This window comes from Temnothorax americanus, unplaced genomic scaffold (assembly GCF_048541705.1).
Source record: "Temnothorax americanus isolate GAGA-0224 unplaced genomic scaffold, ASM4854170v1 Scaffold22, whole genome shotgun sequence".
Lineage (NCBI taxonomy): Eukaryota > Metazoa > Arthropoda > Insecta > Hymenoptera > Formicidae > Temnothorax > Temnothorax americanus.
The window spans coordinates 1888770-1907908 of NW_027509360.1; the positions used below are offsets into that span (position 1 = coordinate 1888770).

Below are 19139 nucleotides of genomic sequence, written 5' to 3' on the forward strand. Positions count from 1 at the left end.
CCGTGTATCAATTGTGTTATATTACTTTTTAGATTAATTTGTAACATTCTTAAAAAGAAGAGAATCACTTTTACTTCAAGAATTTATTTATTGGCTATTCGATTATCGTTTATATCTCGGTAAATTATTCTATCTTTAAAGATTGCCTAGGAAAAAAAACCCGAGTGTGTAATCCGAGCAAGAGAAGTTCGGCACGAGTGATAATTAACGCATCTGGAGCGCCGGAGTGTAAATGTTAGTGTTATGGATTATGAGAGCAGACGCAAGACAAATACACGATGTTTTCTGTGTCGGTGGCGGCGGGAAGATTAAAGCTGATGGATCTTTATAGCCGGTTTGTCACAAGATACTAAAGTATGTCTTTAACCCTTCGCGCGGTTCTCTGTATCAAGATAGATATTGCTTGCAATATAAGCGATGGTAATAAAAATGTTTATCTTTTTTTCGCATATAATACATATGTTATACATCTATTTTTCAATCTATATTTTGTTTCACGTAGATTTTTATGAACGTTCCCGTAAAGCAATTGGTTATTACAATTCGTAGACTACTCTTCAGGTTTTCCGTATTAAAACACTAGAGGAAAATTGTAGTACATGAGCAACACCAATGACGTTCAAATAATTGCAGAATGCTTGATATCGACCTATTTCTCAACGTTATCTCGGATCGCGAAGGGTTAATCATTCTTTACTGCCAGCTGTGGCCAGATTCGCTAAAGCAACAGACGTTTTCGCGGATCGGAAAAATTTAATGGTCGTATTGACGCGAATAATTGTAGTGGATATGGTGCGAATTGTGTGATAGTGTTAGGAGACATCTTTAATGCACCGCTCTTATTAGTACTTTTTCACACGTAATGTATTTCAGATTGTGTTGCGTGCTAATTTCTTATTAATTGTTAAACTTTAAAATACTTTTTATTTAATTGTATTTATGGAATATTTATATAATATTTTTGTAAATTAAAAAATTTAATATACGTATCTCTTTCTTGTGCATAAAATATTTTTTCTTTCTTAAATGAAGAAAAGAATGCAGAATTTTTTGCTTTTAACTAGATCGCTCCTGCCATATTCGCTGAAAAAATTTATAAAAACCTAAAGAAAAATCTTGAGAAAAATGTTTAATGCCAGCATAATGAAGAGGGTTCGAAAACGCTTTTATATGAAAAGCGTAAATAATAAGAAATACCGCGCAGTTAGATGGCTCATAATTAATCTTCTTCAATTCAATCAGTATTTGATTGAATATCTATCTGGCTGCAATTAAGGCTTAAAAGATTTAAACAACAGAATTCATAAACGCTGAATAATTGAATCAATTTTCTACCGGTCAATAATCTTGTTGGCCAATCAACGTCACGTTGAAATTGACTATAGTGCCCATGTCGTTATCGTTTAATTATAATCTTCTAAACGTTGAAGCGTAATTAACGGATTCTCCGAGCATTTCTCCCTCTCCCTCGTTTTCTATCTCCCTTTGTTCTCCCTTTTCGTCGAAAGTACAACCCTATCGGAGAAAGCTTCCGATACAGAAACGCTTAGCGGTTGGTACATGAGCAATAAAAGTTGTTGGTCATTGACAAACGGATAACGAATTGCTTGCGTGCTCGCGTAGGAAATACTCTCGTCATCAGCTATCACTGCTATCAGTGAAACGACCTAAGTACTCGTCGGAATGCATGAACAATCATCGCCGAACCATTCTTTGCTCGTGCCCGCGGTCTACAAAATATAAAAAACTTTCTCCCGAGCCGGTATTTTTATTGCGCTACGCATTCAAATTCGAATGGCAGAACGGTTCACGAAAACACATCCAGGAAATTATCAAAAAACATGTGTAATATATCGAGTGAAATTATATATACTGCCATAAAACATTATATATATATATATATATATATATATATATATATATATATAGTTTTGTGTATGCAAAATAATCGACACGTCTAAAACGCATAAGATAAAAAGAATTAACTGTCAATAAATATAACCAGACCTATAATCATACCTTGCATGCATTATAAAATCAGATAGTGCTCTGTAAATAAATTTATTTTTAAGAGAAACTCTTGATTGTGGTCATAAATATCGCTCCGTTAGCTTTTTACGCTTTTGATCTGACATTCCGTAAACATTTCCACTCGCATGCCGGAAACTATTAATTAATATGCGCGCAAATTAAACGCCATAAAATTCTCATTAATTCCTCACTCGAGCTGTGCTCGATAACACGAATAATATCGAAGAAAGAGGCAGGGAGCGAAAATGTGGCGGAATAGAGCTTTGGCGCATGGACGGCGAACAGTCGGAGCTGAATGTCGAAAAAGTCTCATCGACATCCGATCTTTTCTCTCGCGGCAGGCTTGAGTTCGATGTTATTAGGCTTAACGTTCTTTATATATAGAAGCACGTATTTTCGCGAGATAACGCACTCGGGATCCTTCGTGCCGTTACGACGGACGGTCGCATAAAATGTCGCTTCGCGTCCGTTAATTCTCTTTCGGTGACCTCGAGCAATATCGTGTCCGGCAAGCAAGAACTTTGGACACACTATATTTTATTTCGCCCTATCCCGAATCACTGAATTTACAGCTGGATTACCGCGCCTGCGTTCGTACGCGCCACGCGGTATTAAACGTGATATACTCGCTTCTACCATATTTTTTATTTTCCTCTTCGGCTACGCGCGTTGCACGTTTTGTTTAGCAAACGAACGCGCACGCAACCTCGTCGGACGAAGCCGAAGATTCGGTCTTTTTATTCAAGTTTGATGCTGCGTGAGTACGTTCATTATTCTTCCTTCCAATAATTGTCTGACATCAGACAAAATTATTTTTCTAAACAACGTTTCACTTATCTGTTTACTTAATTCGTTCTCACTCTGACATTCCGTTTTAATTTTCGCCAAAGAGTTCGCTAAAGAGATAATTCGGTAAGATTTTTCTGCTCGTATTAACATGGTCGTGCATGAGCGTCCACAGCGTGTCGCGGCCTTTTATTAGCAAAATACGTTGGACCGATTTAGCGATTGTAGCTGAAATATAGGCTATAGAGGATAAGTACTCTAGTTTATAGTGATCTTACCGCGATCGGCTGCAATCGAGCGCCCTTACAGCTCGCTTAACAGAAACACTTCCACTTGCTTACGTTGCGCGTCGCGGGATAGGATCGTTCCGAAAGAAGGCGCCGATATCTCGCAACACGGCTATCTCGGGAGGCACGTACGTACGAGAGTACTTAATTCGTTCTCGCATAAATCATACCACCGGCGGTCTTTTTCCCCGTCATATCGACATATGGTCCCAACGCGCGATAACGATTATCGGTGTTTCACGTTCAAAATATTCCGCGTCTCCGTTCCGAACGTATAATATCGGTATCGGCGATACCGAGCGTTAATCCATCCCTATCGTGCCGCGCGCAGAAAATCGCGTTTTCCGTCATCGTCGGTGAAATTATTGCGCGAGAGGCGGCGAGGTAACATCGTAAACGGGTATAAAGCCAGAGACGATGGGCGCTTCCTACCGCTGTCTACTGACATTTACCTCGATGTTAACGCATCGACTTTCGTTGATTGGAAAGCCTGATAAATATGGTCGCGCGAAAGACATTCAATCTGCCTACGGTCGTTACGCGCGTTTATATTTTATATAGCGTCAATTTCAGTGCCCGGTGGGACGCGTTGAACTTTTTGGAATGCTAACGGGCACGCTCGCAGGAAACTGTATTTTACATCTTGCATCGGGACATGTTCATAAATTGATTCGTTTAAGCCCTACCTTCGCCGCGTGATGTGGACACGTCGCGGTCGTGTCAATTTGTATATGTCTGCCTTTTCTCTAAATTTCTTCAGCGTTTCCCGCGTTGCGCTGGGATTCGCAACACTCTCGCGGGATAAGCTGCCCGCAAGTAATGCATTCGTTTCTCTCTCACCGGAAACGAATAATTTACGAAGCGTGCGTTTCTTACGGTAAAAATTGATCTAGATTGCACGCACCGTCACATTTATTTTGTTAAGAACTATACCAGGTGGAAGAGAAGTTCCAAAGAACGCGCGCCTCTAACTACTATATACATATATTTCGCACAAATTTGTTCTGTTGTCCGATCTCGAGATTAGTCAACGATTAGAATTACCCCCGGTATGAACTAACAATAAGATATACGACATTTCGCGGCTTCTCATTTGCAACGCTATAAAGTATCCGCGTCGCTCCTGTTATTGCTACTGAAAATAGAAGGCGAGAAGACCCCTGGAATAAGACGGCGCGCGGCGCGTATTCCCGCGAGGCGACGACACGTAAACGATCGGGAAGTCGATTCTCGTATTTGTACGTCTTATTCACGAAACAGACATAATCCCGGCGTGCCTGCGTAACGGTAAAAACAGATCGGCGTGCGTTCACTTTTCCTCGCTGTGTGTACGCACACTCGCAGGCGCATTATCCAGCCGGCATATGAGGCACGCACTTTGCAGCGCACGCCTTTTAAGGATATATAGCGAACGGTAACGTGTCGGTGCCTATAGTAACAAGCCGAAACACATTGTACTTCTCGAAACCTCCGAGAAATACAAACGGCGGTATCACGCGATGCAATTGCCTACGTTTAATTATCCTTTTATCCTTTTACGTATACGCTTTATACGCGGAAGTCTCGGTTAAAAGCGAGATATAAAAGTAATTGAAGAGCGGAAATGGGGGACATCGGATGAGCGCTACGTTCTGATTTTTTTTCTCTACCGACGCATATAGATTGTGCAATAAAACATAAAACGTATGACAAGTTATAGTCTACAATTATCTCTTTACAATATAATATACACTTATATTAAATATTTAAATAAAATAAAATTTAATTTAAATATTAAAATATCTTTAAAAAAAATTTTCTTTTATATGTTCTCTGAATTATGGTATAATTCTGCTATATGATTCGCGTCCAAGATTCGCTGTCGGTTTACACATGTTCCCGCGGATCATCATATTCGCCTGATGGACATATTTCAGCTGTATAGCTCTTCCTTTCTCGCTTATCGTTACTATCACAGTAAACTCGACGATTAATTGGACGTTCGTTCGGCGGTCGAGTAAGTTGATAAAATCGGCAATCGATTTGTGGCACGTATGTTATTGTGGCATAGTATGTCACTGAACGCGAGGAGATAGGAGTGTATCCCGTGATTTTTCCATTACGAGCGTGCTCCGAGAGGATCGGAAACAACTTTCACTCGACGATAATAGTCGACTTATATTCTTTTCCGCGTGTCACGCCGCGCCCTGGTCTATGGTTACCAGTCGTTTCGAAGTTCTCTTTATAATTATTCAAATCATATGACTCGTAGAGACAGATGGAAGCATTTCTATAGCGGGACTTTAGAGAGACGAGATCGAAGCAGATGCGCAACATTCTGAGAAATTCCTGTGGAAACTCGCGCGGTCCTAAATTGCCTCGGGGGAACGATGCGTCCGGTATACGCGCGTTGCCGGCTAAGTGGCGTCTATTAAGATTAGAAACTGGGTTAACATTGCTCCTTGGGATGAGCCGCTATACTGGCGGCAGTGGCGGCTGAAGTTAATTCATCGCCGCGTTGCGCAAACGTATTGCTAATTTCTCCGCTCGACCACTTAAACGCTCACCACACGTGTAAGCGCATATAGAAAACATATTAATTTTATCTTTCTATCTGTTGGCAGACTGATCCGATGGTTCCAAGAACGAGGGACAGGTGACAAGCAAAATCCAGAGGAGCGCTCCGAGATATATTTCCCGAATTCCGCGAAGAGGCTTCGATTAGAAGCAACGAGGACGAAACGATGCTGAGCCTACGGCGAAGGCATTCTCGGTGGAGAATGTTCCCCGTCTTACTGTTTCTCGGAATGATCTGCAGTGGCGAACTGGCGCCTATCCGTGTACCTGAAGAAACATCGTCAGCAACGTCGTCGACACCCAAAAAGAAGGACATTGGCTCTCTGACCGACCACTGGGAAGGGTGGTCGATCCTGATGGACGCACAGAATCTCCAACCCAGCATGGACCACCCTGCCCCTTTTTTACGAAGGATAACGCCGAAGAGCGTGTTCATCGCGCCGGTGTTACCCGCCTGCGCGGAGGGTTATCACGCGGACGAGATGGGCAGGTGCGTGAAGAGAGAGATAAGCATTAACGATACCGCGCACAAGAACTTTCTTCTAGAGCGACTCAAAATTATGTTCGGTAATGCGCTAGCCTCCAAAAATGACCAGAAAAAATCAACCGGTCCCCTGCAGCTTAATATCCCTCTGGTGCCCGACATTAATCGTCCATTGACGAACATCCGATTGGACGAAATATTCTCGACAAACGAGCCGGTCGCGGTACCGACTCGCAATGAAACTTACTTCACGCCGGGAAGCGAAGAGAAGACAAAGCCGCACGAGACGACTCTGTACGAAGTGAAGAACGACACGACCCTGGACAAGGAGGAGTCGGCGTTTTTTCTTGAGAATTCCAGTGTTCGCGATGTTGAAAAGATCGATCGGAAATCTCCAACGACAGTTTCAATCGCGGAATTGATCGAGGAGATGAACGATACCAATTCCTCGGAAGTAGTGGACTACAAGATCTCGATAAACCTGAAACCACTATTAAACTCTTCAAGCGTGAACAGGGTCAACGCGAGTGACGGTACGGAAGAAAGCATCCCGATGGCGGAGAAGCGGGAGGAGAACTCCACTGAAACGCCGCCCGCACTAGTGCTGCTGATCTCGCCTACAAAATTGACAAACGTAGTGGACGATCTGTCGTTGACGCAAAACGATACCGCCGAGCAAATCACGCAAATGTCTGACGTCACCTCGAACACTACCATGAAGGACAGCATCATCGTCGAGGCACCGGACTCCACCGCGCTTCCACCTGCGAAACAACTGACGTCGAATCCGCTGGATGAGCAACGAGATAACGAGACATACGCGGAAGACGAATTAACACCGGAGACTTCCAAGCCGAACGAGTCGCAGGAAACGGATTTCATCTATGATCAGGAAGAGGACGACGGGGATTATCAATACAGCACGGACGTACCGGACGATGAAGACTCGACTGAAGGTGAGGAGATCTTGAAGCATGGAGAGGCCGGGATGACGATTCCCACGCGAGACATCGAGCGATTAGATCGCGATCGCCCTCAACGGCAGCGAAATCGAACCGCAGATCTACAAAAGAAGATGCTCGATATAGGCGATCGAGTCATGATCCGCTTTAATGATTCCGCGCCTACGGAGGACAAGGACGAGGCGGGGAGCAATGTCTCCAGCGAAGTCAGCATCGACGGTGACTTCATTCTGGAGACAACGATCCTGGACGTGAACACCGAGAGACTGCAAGTCACCACTCAGTCGCCGCCGGACGTGACGGAAAAAATCGTCAAGGATAGCGAGAACGGTTCCAAAGAATCGTTCGGCAAGAATCCCGATATCGTGCCGGAAGTCGTATTCTCTCAAGACGCTCATGGCGCGGCGTCCACCAATTCGAACGGACGCGAGCGAACCGAGCAGCTCTCTACGAGGATCGAAAATGAGAGGAACGAGGAACTGGAAACTGCGCCTTCCTCGTCCGAGTCGCTGTTGTACGACTCGCCGGAGGAAGACCCGATAACCGAGATCCACACGATCAACGAGAAACGATCGGACGCCAAAGAAAGCGTGCTGCAGGAAAGTTCGAAGGACTCCCATCAGTCAAACGTCGCGGTGAGCAGTTCCAAACGGACTACGATGAATCTCGACTCCACCGAGGATTTCGTGAGATTTCCCGATTACCCAAGGCAGCCGCAACAAAGTAATTACGTGAGGTTCCCGTCTAACGAAGCCAACAGCATACACAATCAGAATTATAAGCAGAACTCGCGCTATCCCGCGGACGACGTCGTCCCTTACGGCGGCACCAGCACCAAGAACAGCGTACCCACGCGTCAAAAACCAATTTACTATCTGACGGCGTCAAGTTGGAAGCTGGACCGATCGCAACCCGATCACATCCAGACGACGGCCAGCGAGAGGCAGAATCGGAGATCAGATTTGATGCGTTTCTGGAGTAAGATGCCGCTGATCAGGGATCCGGACATGTATCCCTATCAGGACGAGGCGACCGACGACGACCAGAAACAATTCCACGACCGATTTTTCCGGGGGCGATCGTCGCGGAGGTTGAGCCCCTTCACGGAGACGTCGCCGGGGAGCAGGGTGCCAACGCAGAAGCGAAGAACGCCAATCGGCATGTAATTGTCTTCACGTCGCTTTCCTTTGGAAGAAAGGTTTAATGAACTGTGTTTAGAACTGTGTCAAATGACTTGAGAAGAATTCCGAAATTGCGTCGAGATAGTTCGCGGATTGTTCGCCGCGTTTAGATCGCTATCGTACCAAGATTTCGAAGAAATAAGATCGATGAGGAGAATAGTTGACGGAAGATATTCCGTGACAATCTGTCGGAGAAGTTCGAGAGTCGGCGGTACTACGTGTATCGCGCCTAGTATTTTTTTTTGCTCAGCGAATATGTTGCAAATATGTTGGAAACTTCGACGATCTCAGGAGGGGTGATCCGGAATCTAAGTTATCTTCCCTGGTATTGCCTTCCCGATTCTCCGTGTGAGAAGAAAACTGGACTCGCTAAGAGCGGAAGGAAATTTAAGAAGCGTACTTAGACATGTATTACATTTGCGTCATATCGCGTTGGCGATTTTAAACTCGTATCTGGGAAGATCTTTTCGGTGAAAATCTCACAAAGAATGCGTATTAATATCTATGCTGCGTAATTAATAATGATAAGCATTGGATAAAGAAAATAGCAAGTAGCTGACGTAAAAGATTTGTGCAATCGACAACGAATTTTAATGAGACGTGCAGCTTTCTACGGAAAGTTCGAACTGCATCGTGCATTTCAAAATAAAGGCATCGAGTTGCTAAGCGTCGGATGTTTTTTGCGAACTCGTTACATTTGATCTAAGCGATAACGAATATTGAACCGCATGAAAAATATCCGTCGCTCTTTCGAACAGTAAAGTCGATCGAGAGGATCGATTTGTTCAAACTAATATTAATTAGGCTAACATTTACGAAACAAGCAAACGAAAGCTGAGATTTTCTACGGTACCAGAATACGCTAAAATAAAGTAGAAGAAACACTGCCCGAAATAACTTTAAAAAATTTTTTATGAGTAATTTTTTTACATTTTTTCGACTTTAGAAATTAATAATGATCCACACTTTCGTCACATATTTGATTTCACGTACGAGATATCCGGATCTCTATATTTTTAACTATCAATGTTTATTATTGTAATAATATAACAATCATTTTGTAATGAAATTTTATTTATAATGACTCTATTTTATTTTTCGTAATTCTATTATTTTAAACGATTAGTTTGTCATGTTTCGCATGATATAAATAATTTCGTCGTATTGAATACTAAATATGCGACGAAAATGCGGGAAAATGCGAATAAATCCTTAATATAAAATATATCGCTGATTAGGCTATCGCATGGTGAAATAGTCATTAATTCAGCCAAGTTTCGTGCGAAATGTCGTTGATGAATCTTTATTCTCTGTGCAGCAGAGAGATAGTTATTAGACTCGCGTCAGTGTTAACACTAATTTCGAGATAAGGGTACATGAGCGGCGCTTACGAGCTCGCGAGCGATACGTCGAGCTCATTTACTAACGGAAGTGTTATTGAAGCACAGACTGATCTTTATAGTTATTATAGAGTAGTCGATTTTTGGTCGTACGAAATTTTGAGAATCGTGTTGCTCAGTAAAAAAATATATCGTGCTGCATCAATTTCGTGCTCGTCGTTGTAAGATCTGTAGCGAAAGACCAGCGAATCACTTCGAATTACACGACCTTTTGCAGATTCTTAAATCACTCGATTTTATAAACGACAAGCGTGCGCGAACGTGTTAGATCTTTTTACAAATCGATCACGAATTACATCTATATTAGCAAACCCACAGCGTAGAATAAGTGTTTTTGGTGTGACCTAATCGATCGTTGTTTCACGTCGATAGCTTCAAAGGTGATTTCGCTCGAGACAGGCAAAATCAATGGTCGAAAAGTTTCGATGAAACTTCTTTGCCGTATTCGGCCTTGCCTTTCATTCACGAGGCAAGATAATTGCATTTTGACGGCAACATTATCGTCACCGATACCGCTATAACAAACGCTCCGGTTATAACGTGACACGCAGTAAGCGCGCAAGAATACTTAAAACTCTTTATTTGAATAATATTAATAATAAATCGACGTAGAATACTTTCAATGATTTTTATTGATGCGTAAATCGTAAAAGTCTTCTCTTAAAAATAAATTAATTTTCATTAGACCTAGACGTATATTTAGACAAGTAATATGCTATTACTTGTCATCGCATGACACTCCCGGAATTTGTTACAGCTTTCTTTCCCTTAAAATCGAAAAGCTTAAAAAATATGGGAAATGTTTACGTCAAATATAATACCCCAATTAAGAATTCTATTCAAATAATATTTACTAAATCCTGTTAACACTCATATATTAAAATTGTCTAACGGTTTTGCTTCTTTCATTTTAATCTGTTGCACACGGTGTTGCTAAAACCGCGGCTTTTATTATAGCGGACGCTACCGGGACTCCATCCCAAGCATCGAGACATTTCGAATCAGCTTTTGTTATTCCTGCTACGAACGCGATAACGAAGCCGAAAGATTTTTACGATACTTGACATTGTGCGGCCAGTAAGTCTAACTGATCTACGTGCGTCTCAATGTGGTGTGTAATGTCTCTCGTACTATTTGAATGTCGATTCGTGTACATATTAATTTTTATCATTGAGAAATGTATATACGCATAGAGGCATATATAATGTAGGCATAATATAAATAATATAAGTGTTAACAGCAAGAGCACAGTCCCCGATTGCGTATTAATCGCGTATTAAATCTTATCGTATTATTTATAGCGAAATATATCGATGTATATTGCATTTGTCGTGTTGTGCAAGGCCGCCTGTTAGATAAACGGAGTGAAAGGAGTTGTGGAAAAAAAAATGAATCGCATACGACGCCCGTATGATACCAAATTATCGTACTCTTTTATTTGTACAACCTGTCCACCCATCCTCCACGCGTATCCTATACACAATTGAAATATCGTACCTACAAAAAACTAATCAACTGTATCAGCTCGTCTTGAGACCCTTAAACCCTCTAGCCAGGAAAAATTTCTCGGACGACTCGTCTCTCGTCGCGTCAGGCCTGACCACTTTCACGCTATCGTAAAACTTGGACAGATTCTCTTCAAACTGCTGCGCCTTACCACCGTCCCAAACTTTCACCACGAGCGTACCCCGCGCCTTACCGAACCGCACCGCGAATCTCAGGACGGCGTACGCGAGTAACATTATATTATCGTGATCCATCTCCCTCACGCCGGACGCGTTCGGTGCCATGTCGGACAGGACAACGTCGGCCTTGTCCCCGCGCAGTATTTCGCTCAGAGCCTCTTGCGTCTTGGCGCTCGTGAAATCCATGTTCCCCAGAATGGTCGCGCCTTCCACTGGATAGAACGGCAGCCTGTCGACGGCGTACACCCTGCCGACGGGATCCTCTCTCTTGGCGTGCGCGTTGGTCAGATTGGTGGCGACCTGCGTCCAGCTGCCGGGCGCCGCCCCGCAATCTATGACCGTCAAACCCGGGCTGAGGATCTTGAATCTCTCGTTGATCTCGAGTAGCTTGAACGCGCTCCTGCACCTGTAGCTCTCCTGCTTCGCCATCTCCACGTACGGATCGCGCAGCTGCCTCACCAGCCACTGCTGCGAGCTGTGCTTCTTGCCCTTCAGATTCCGCGGGGTCTCCCTGAGCAATGCGCAACCGGTGTGCACGCCCCTCGTCCGCGAGACGCTCCTGCAGAGAGAATTCATCTCGGGATATGTACAATACAAAATGTGATCTAACCTGACCGAGCGTGGTTCAGGGTAAACGCTCGACGTCGAGAGACTTTTCGCAAATATCCAATGTCTATCCGTCACCAGATTGAGCGTCGTACATTTCCAGCGAATCGTTAGTGCGTACAAATCACGAGCTAACTAAATCTCCAAGTAATTAATTTGAGAATAAACGCGTGTGGTGGAGAGAGAGAAAACAAACTGGACTCTGGGCGCGGCCATGTTGCGCACCGCGACGTTGGTTATCGGCTGATCAACATCTGTCAGTCGTTGCTTCGGAAACTTGACGTATCATCGGTATCAAATGTTATTGATCGTCAAGAAGGATCAGTTCGAGTCTTGTTAATGAAATACGCAGATATTCGGATGCGTTACAAAAAATGTTATAAAAGAAAGTATCTCACTTCAAAACTGAAACTTTAAGTCTGCTCCTAGAATTGTTCGATACTGCACTTTCTGCACTCAAGACGAAAGAGATGCATATACAGACCAGACGGTGACGAGAAAAAGGAAAAAGAATAAAAGGTGTAAAACAATCCTATAAACCTCGAATGAGAAACCACCGACGAGATATTATTAAAGAATATCAATATTATTGACCGTCGACATTTTTCGATCGCAGACATGAATACCTGAACAACCAACTTGTTATTAAATTTGCGATTTATGTGACGAGATTTAATTAAGAGTTCCTCTCTTCATTATTGACATATCATATTTAGCTATTAAATCGATAAGTCACCGACCGCGAGGAAGCACCAAAAAATTAAAGAGTCTGTTGTCTATTTTCCGTTCATCTTTTTTACTCCAGGTTGAAAAGAAAAAGATAAACCCTGAACTTGGTGCAGCCAGTTCAGCAATAGAAAACATACTCTCATTGCAGTATTGCACGTGTGTGGTGAAACGTCAGAATAACAATAAATCATAAAATATTATGAACGAGTTAATCGTCCAAATTTTGACACATGAAGTCACACGAACTTCTGATCTAACAATAAGATCGTCAGCCTTTAATAACACTCATGCCTCGATGCCTCGAATAACGAGTGCAGTGCATATACATATACTTAATATACAACACGCGTACATCAGAGAAAATAGTCAGGGCGCCCATACCACATACGCGACGCACACATGCGCGTGCACGTTCGCGGCACGCTCGTAGCGGCCTGGCCTGGCGGCGGCGGCGGCTGCGGCAGGGAAGAGGGAAGAGTGTCGCGGACCGGCGGCGGCGGCGAGCGGCGAATGCGGCGATGTGACCGAGGAGCCGCGGCGCGAGCGCGAGACAGACAGACGTCTGAGGCCCCGGATGTTTTCGTCGACGTAGTGATCCCACGATGAACCTCACCGCAGGCAACGCGCACGGCAACGGCCTGCTCTACGCCGGCTTCAATCAGGACCAAGGTACGTGCGTTCGCGCGTTCTGCCTGACAGCCGCGCTGATAACGGAACATCCGCGCGCCGCGCGTATCTGTCAAGAGGTCCGTCTCGCTCGCCTGGCTTCCGCGTTCTAACCTAGCCGAGCCGTTCGCGGCTCGTTCGCGGCAGACGGTACCGCGACGACGACGATGACGCGATCCGCGTCGCGGCGAGAGCGATTCAGCCTCGGCGTTCCTGTTCCTAATCTCCTCGCCGTGGCCGTTAATCCGGAACGCCGAGGATCGACCGAGAGCCTCTTCGCCGAGGAACGTCAGCGACCCGCCGCGCGATTCGCGGCAGATTCGTAGATTCGCTCTCGTACGATCTGTTCTCTTTCTCTCTCTCGGATCAATGAGAGATTCTCTCTCGATTTAGAAAGCTGTGGCAAAAGAACGACACGTCGGTACATTCGTTCGCATCTCCTTTTCCTTCCATCTCATCTCGAAGCGATACCGTTGTACGGTTGAAACAAGTCGGCGCGATATCGCGTTTCTGTGCGAGTTTATCAGGTCCAGTCATCTTCTGCGTTTGTGTCGGCGCGTGCATGTATCGTAAATATACGCGATAGTCGATTAATATTGCTAAGGAAAGGGATGTACGTGTAGCGGATAAAGTTGTATCACCGCCTGTGTTTACGCATTTGCAGGATGCTTCGCCTGTGGCATGGAGAACGGGTTCCGTGTGTACAACTGTGATCCGCTGAAGGAGAAAGAGAGGCACGACTTCAGCGACGGGGGTCTCGGATATGTGGAGATGCTTTTCAGATGTAATTATCTGGCGCTGGTTGGCGGTGGAGCCAAGCCGATGTACCCGACAAACAAAGGTTCCTTTTACTTTTCTATATATGTATATACGGTACAAACATTGCTACAAATTGAGGCCACTTATACTTTGTGATTGCAGTCATGATATGGGACGATATAAAGAAATTGCCAGCAATTACCCTAGAATTCAATGCACCCGTGAAGGGGGTCAAGTTGCGGAGAGACAGGATAGTGGTAGTGCTGGAGGGTGTTATTAAGGTTTATACGTTTACACAAAATCCCCAACAGTTGCACGTATTCGAGACTAATCCTAATCCGCGAGGGTTGTGCGTTCTGTGCCCGAACAGCAACAACTCCTTACTCGCCTTTCCCGGACGAAAGAACGGTCACGTTCAAGGTAAGATCTGTCAAAAAAAAAAAGGGGGATCGATGCGTCTTGCACGTCAAATATATATTGATTACGTAACACCGACGACTTGTATTTCAGTTATAGATCTGGCTAATACAGAGAAGCAACCCTTAAATATAGAAGCACACGAAACGCCTTTATCTTGCATAGCTTTAAATCTGCAGGGCACCAGATTGGCCACTGCCTCGGAGAAAGGTACTCTGATAAGAGTGTTTGACACGCAAAACGGTAACATGATTAACGAATTGAGAAGAGGAGCGAATCACGCAAATATCTATTGGTAAGCGCTCTAAAAAGAAATGTGACGAAACGTGTGGTGCACGAAATGTTGACTGATATGTATGTTTTATTTCAGCATAAACTTCAATCACGATTCTACGTGGCTGTGCGTTGCCAGCGATCACGGTACCGTACACGTATTTGCCGTCGAAGATCAAAAATTAAATCGCCAATCTAGTTTAGCGTCCGCCACTTTCCTGCCAAAGTACTTCAGTTCGAATTGGAGTTTCTGCAAATTTCAAGTGCCGGGCGGTCCCCAGTGCATGTGCGCGTTTGGTCAAGATAACAATAGCATCATAGGTAAGCGTAATTCACCATGTGAATTAAAGAAATGTCAAACAAAAACCGTTTTACATGCTCCGTTCAATCTTTCACGTTTACGATCCTTTATGCAGTGATATGCGCAGACGGTAGTTATTACAAGTTCGTATTCAACAACAAGGGTGAGTGCACGAGAGACTTTTACGCGCAGTTTCTCGAGTTGACCGATGACAAAGCGTGATCGGAGGATACATAACCGGCGGTGGACTCCTAACCGCGAGAGATGACCTTCGTGTTCCTTCATTGTTTTCACTCATTTCGGCCGAGTAAAAGAACGAGCGGGTACGGCTTCCAGGTACATCGTATTCATGGATTGCAACACTCGAGCTGTTAATATAGGGGAAATAACGTTTGTACCAAACCGTTACGATAGAGGACCAAATGAAGAGTTCTATTAATTGTTGGTGATATCGTTGGTGTGTTTGTGCGCGGATTTTTTCCCGAAAAAAAAAAGAAAAGAAAAGAAATATTGACAAATAGAAGAGGAAGGGAAAAATACCTTAACAGAGATTGTGTCATAAACTTGTTACGCGAGCCTATTCGCTGACGCCTATTGAGATAGAAGAGCAAATTTTTAAATATAACAAAAAAACAGAAGGAATATTTCCCCAGGTGATAACGGGGGACATCGCAAGTTACTCGTTGGCGTGATACTCACGTTTTCTTACATTTTAGATAAGATCGCTGCTGCAGCTAACTAAAGCAAATGTTGGCCATAAATTATCCTTGTGGCGAAAAGCAAATAATCATTTTCCGTAGCTTCGCGGTAAGCGCTTTGCAATGCAATCGTGTATCCCTATATCGATCATGTGTTTTGTAGCTCCGTAAATCTTTTCGTTATATATAAATACATTACTATAAAATTGATATATACATCCCTACTCTTCGACGATTTTAAATAGATTGTTGATATAATCGCATCCGGTTTTGGCGATTTGTTGAACGCGTTTGTTTCATATGTCGAATCATATCATATATATATATATATATACACGTCATATACATATATATCGTACTGAAGTATTGTAATTTTTATTTTTACGTTTTTCCATACATCTAATATACATATACACAAGAGATTCTACACTTTATATCACACGGTTATTACCGCAGATAACGAGGTTGTAATTTCACAAACAAGTTGAGTTTAAGTACGAAATAAAAACTGATTATGCCACGATTCGGAGTCCTGCCCCGCTATTTCTCTCTAATAAATTAGTCTACAATTCATATATAGCGTTTTCGACGTTGTCAATCTACCGAGCGTAAATTATTCGAGATCTCACTCGCTTACGCTAAAAAATTAAATTCAGTCTTGCGCGTGAAAGGAAGTGCGCACTCGCAGAGAGAGAGATTACTTTTGGAATCGTGATATTTTCACCCGTCAGAATTCCGACGAATGGAAATCCGAAACGCATGTGTGTCGCATGTGAGCGTACGGTGGATACACAGTTTTTTGATTGAATGACCTAAACACTAGTATCTGTGCGTGCGTTACATTAAAGAGCCATCTCAACGCACGAACAACGTAAAAGAACATGCATGAACTTTAACAAGGCCAGAACGAGGAGAAACATTTAAATATGAGAAGCGCGTTTCTCGCAAGTTCTCTTGAACTTTACACAGTAAAATCTTATAAACAAAAAGATCCTATCCTATCCACTTTTTATTACGAAAACCTTCCGTCAGTTTGCAATAATTTTTCCGAGATAATGCACTTTTATTTCACGATTTTACAACCATCTCTAATTGCCATCCCAATTTTCGGACTTGTCCGAAAGCACATGTATTTTTGTCAAAATGCATCTACGCCACGATCGAATCTTGCGATATTACGAGGATTTTCTCCATCCTCATCGACGAATCAATTCTCCATTGTTATCTCATAATATCTTTAAAGTTCGTAAGGTTTGTTCACCGGCATCTGAATCGCCGCTTTTGGTACCTCCAGCGGTACGGGAACTGCGTACTTTTTTTTCATACTGTGTACCTCGTGCATAAGTCCTTTCTTCGTCTCGAGGCTCTTATAAGTACTGTACACCACGAACCAGACGTAAAAGCTCATGATTATCAGGAAGAAGGCGATTAGGCCTGAAAATATTACATCATCCCTCAGTAAAAATCACGATAAATATTTCATGTGATAAAATAAAGTTAATATAAAATTCTTCGGTAAGTAAAATGATATATCGATCGCTCTAAATTTCTCATTTCACGGTTACGATGTTCTCTAAATTGTGAAAGAATATAAGGGCCCAGTTGAATTTTCTTTGAAATACAATAGATACAAAATTTAACCGAAGACATTCGTAGCATTACGGGCGTTTTATATACTTGAAAATTTCAACATACGTTCGCAAATACCAGCTCTTCCGCCTAGAGTAGCGAGGAAAGGGCAATCCTCCTCTACCAGGAATAATGAGATTGCTAAGGCTGATATAATAGTGATCTTGACCATCATCCAAGGCGCCATAAAGTGACGATTATTCTGAAAATCAAGTACATCGTAAATAAGAAAGACCTCGACCTCTGACTATTCTTTCAAGCGATTTCGATTACCGTTAGAGCTCCATAGAGAAGTAACATAGTAGAGATAAAGTGGATAACCGTGATAACGAGCCCGCAGTACATCGCATATACCATTTCTACAAATATAAAATCATCTTTTTGTAAATTATACGTGACATGAGGGATAACGATGGTTTCTTTTTTCTTTCGTGCATGATTTTTGTGCCTCGCGCGAATGTAAGTGTTAATAACCGGTTGCGTTGTGATGCGCCAGGTCCATTTTTTTTGTGTTGAGATGATTCGACGATATCTCCTCCAAGGCCTCCCTCTCGAGGGCGTCTTCGGTGTCTCTCACCACCATTTCTTGAATCCCCATTGCGTGCGCCAGAGCCAGGATGAAGAATATCATACTGAATCCGGACGAAAACTGCGACATTTATTAAAATTATATACTCAACGAAGGAGATTAATTGCTCGAGATAAATCTCATAGAGGTTGTTGTTACCAATTGGAATATGGCAATTAGTATTGTGCCCTGCCTCAGGTTGAAAATAGTGCAAAAGTTCTTCAACAGTCCGATCTTCATCTCGGCTTTTGAGAATTAACGTAGATCGCAAACTAGCTCTTCGAACACACCCCTGAAAGTTCATTAATTATTTTCTATGTAATCCATAAATATCTACGCGTGTTATTAGATTTTAGTTTATTAAATCACTCAAATCTTCTAAGAAATATATTTCGCTATTATAATAAGGTATATATAGGTTTACGAACTTTACGCGCAGCGAGTTTGTATTGTACTAACAAACGCGGAGATTATTTTTTAATAAATAAATTACAGAGAGCAACAATAACGTATTAGATCACATTCCCATGCTTATCTCGATAATTTTACTGATTATCTTGCCCGTTACCCCTTGGCAGCCTCCGTGCAACGCGTCGAGACGCACCTTAAAGCAATCGAAGTCGCGCAGCAATGACCAGTGACGAAAGTAGGTGAAACGCACGTCGCCGTTTACCTTCGCGGCAGGTGTACTCCTAAACACGACCGTAGGTGTGCTCGACGAACCACCACCGTCTGCTCGCGATGGGAATCAATAACTTTCGCGGACACACCGTGACAGGGGGTAGGGCGATCCGTGGCGCCGGCAGCTTCGTATCGCGGCGTATCGGCGACGAATTTTCGCTCGCGACACCCGTGAGATCGCGTACGAGCGACAAATAATGTAACGGGAAAAAATAGCGCGTCCCGGGGTCGATCTCGCCGGGGTGCTTGCGACGCGCAGAACGCGAGAGTGGCTTCGTGGTTCGAAGGGGGTTGAAAACGACTGCTCGACGGGCGCGCACGCGCTGTAACGCACGCTATCATGCATCCCTTCGGGTGCGTCTGCTCCGGATTGACTATTGTTTATACGCGTCGGTTTCAATTAATCGCACGATTTATCGAATACATTTTTTTTTTAAAGC

The 19139-nt window shown here is 43.4% G+C and overlaps 5 protein-coding genes across 9 annotated transcripts in view; 2 read left to right on the forward strand and 3 right to left on the reverse strand.

Moving 5' to 3' along the window:
* The window catches only part of LOC143898127 (uncharacterized), an 85961-nt gene extending 74850 nt beyond the window's left edge, over positions 1 to 11111 (forward strand). For all 3 annotated transcript variants that reach the window (XM_077407351.1, XM_077407350.1, XM_077407352.1), the window contains one exon: positions 5708 to 11111. In XM_077407351.1, coding sequence (XP_077263477.1) covers positions 5828 to 8272 — 2445 coding nt within the window. In that variant the 5' untranslated portion in view covers positions 5708 to 5827 and the 3' untranslated portion in view covers positions 8273 to 11111. The remainder of the gene's footprint in view (positions 1 to 5707) is intronic.
* LOC143898137 (uncharacterized) overlaps positions 1 to 19139 on the reverse strand; it is a 331198-nt gene that overhangs the window by 47796 nt on the left and 264263 nt on the right. The gene's annotated exons all lie outside the window — the stretch shown is intronic.
* Positions 11097 to 12215, reverse strand: Mrm2 (Mitochondrial rRNA methyltransferase 2). The gene has a single exon (XM_077407365.1). The coding sequence runs from the start codon at positions 11946 to 11948 to the stop codon at positions 11208 to 11210; it is 741 nt and encodes a 246-aa protein (XP_077263491.1). The 5' UTR covers positions 11949 to 12215; the 3' UTR covers positions 11097 to 11207.
* Positions 13193 to 16344, forward strand: LOC143898132 (WD repeat domain phosphoinositide-interacting protein 3). Its single transcript, XM_077407364.1, has 6 exons — positions 13193 to 13376; positions 14038 to 14214; positions 14295 to 14552; positions 14643 to 14844; positions 14920 to 15143; positions 15239 to 16344. Exons 1-6 carry the CDS (start codon positions 13310 to 13312, stop codon positions 15343 to 15345), a joined length of 1035 nt encoding a protein of 344 aa, XP_077263490.1. The 5' UTR covers positions 13193 to 13309; the 3' UTR covers positions 15346 to 16344.
* On the reverse strand, positions 16165 to 18961 carry LOC143898136 (uncharacterized). The gene is made up of 6 exons (XM_077407367.1): positions 18623 to 18961; positions 18178 to 18310; positions 17925 to 18099; positions 17724 to 17809; positions 17517 to 17652; positions 16165 to 17255 (listed from the first exon to the last, which is right to left on the reverse strand). Exons 2-6 carry the CDS (start codon positions 18256 to 18258, stop codon positions 17059 to 17061), a joined length of 675 nt encoding a protein of 224 aa, XP_077263493.1. The 5' UTR covers positions 18259 to 18310; positions 18623 to 18961; the 3' UTR covers positions 16165 to 17058.

Coding starts and splice junctions, on each gene's coding strand:
- Mrm2 (XM_077407365.1), bottom strand. CDS start 11,948: ATGAATTCTCTCTGCAGGAGCGTCTCGCGGACGAGGGGCGTGCACACC.
- LOC143898132 (XM_077407364.1), top strand. CDS start 13,310: ATGAACCTCACCGCAGGCAACGCGCACGGCAACGGCCTGCTCTACGCC. Junction 14,553..14,642: donor AAAGAACGGTCACGTTCAAG/GTAAGATCTGTC, acceptor CTTGTATTTCAG/TTATAGATCTGGCTAATACA. Junction 15,144..15,238: donor AGATAACAATAGCATCATAG/GTAAGCGTAATT, acceptor TCCTTTATGCAG/TGATATGCGCAGACGGTAGT.
- LOC143898136 (XM_077407367.1), bottom strand. CDS start 18,258: ATGAAGATCGGACTGTTGAAGAACTTTTGCACTATTTTCAACCTGAGG. Junction 17,653..17,723: donor TTCTCTATGGAGCTCTAACG/GTAATCGAAATC, acceptor CTTGATTTTCAG/AATAATCGTCACTTTATGGC. Junction 17,256..17,516: donor AAGAGCTGGTATTTGCGAAC/GTATGTTGAAAT, acceptor TAATATTTTCAG/GCCTAATCGCCTTCTTCCTG.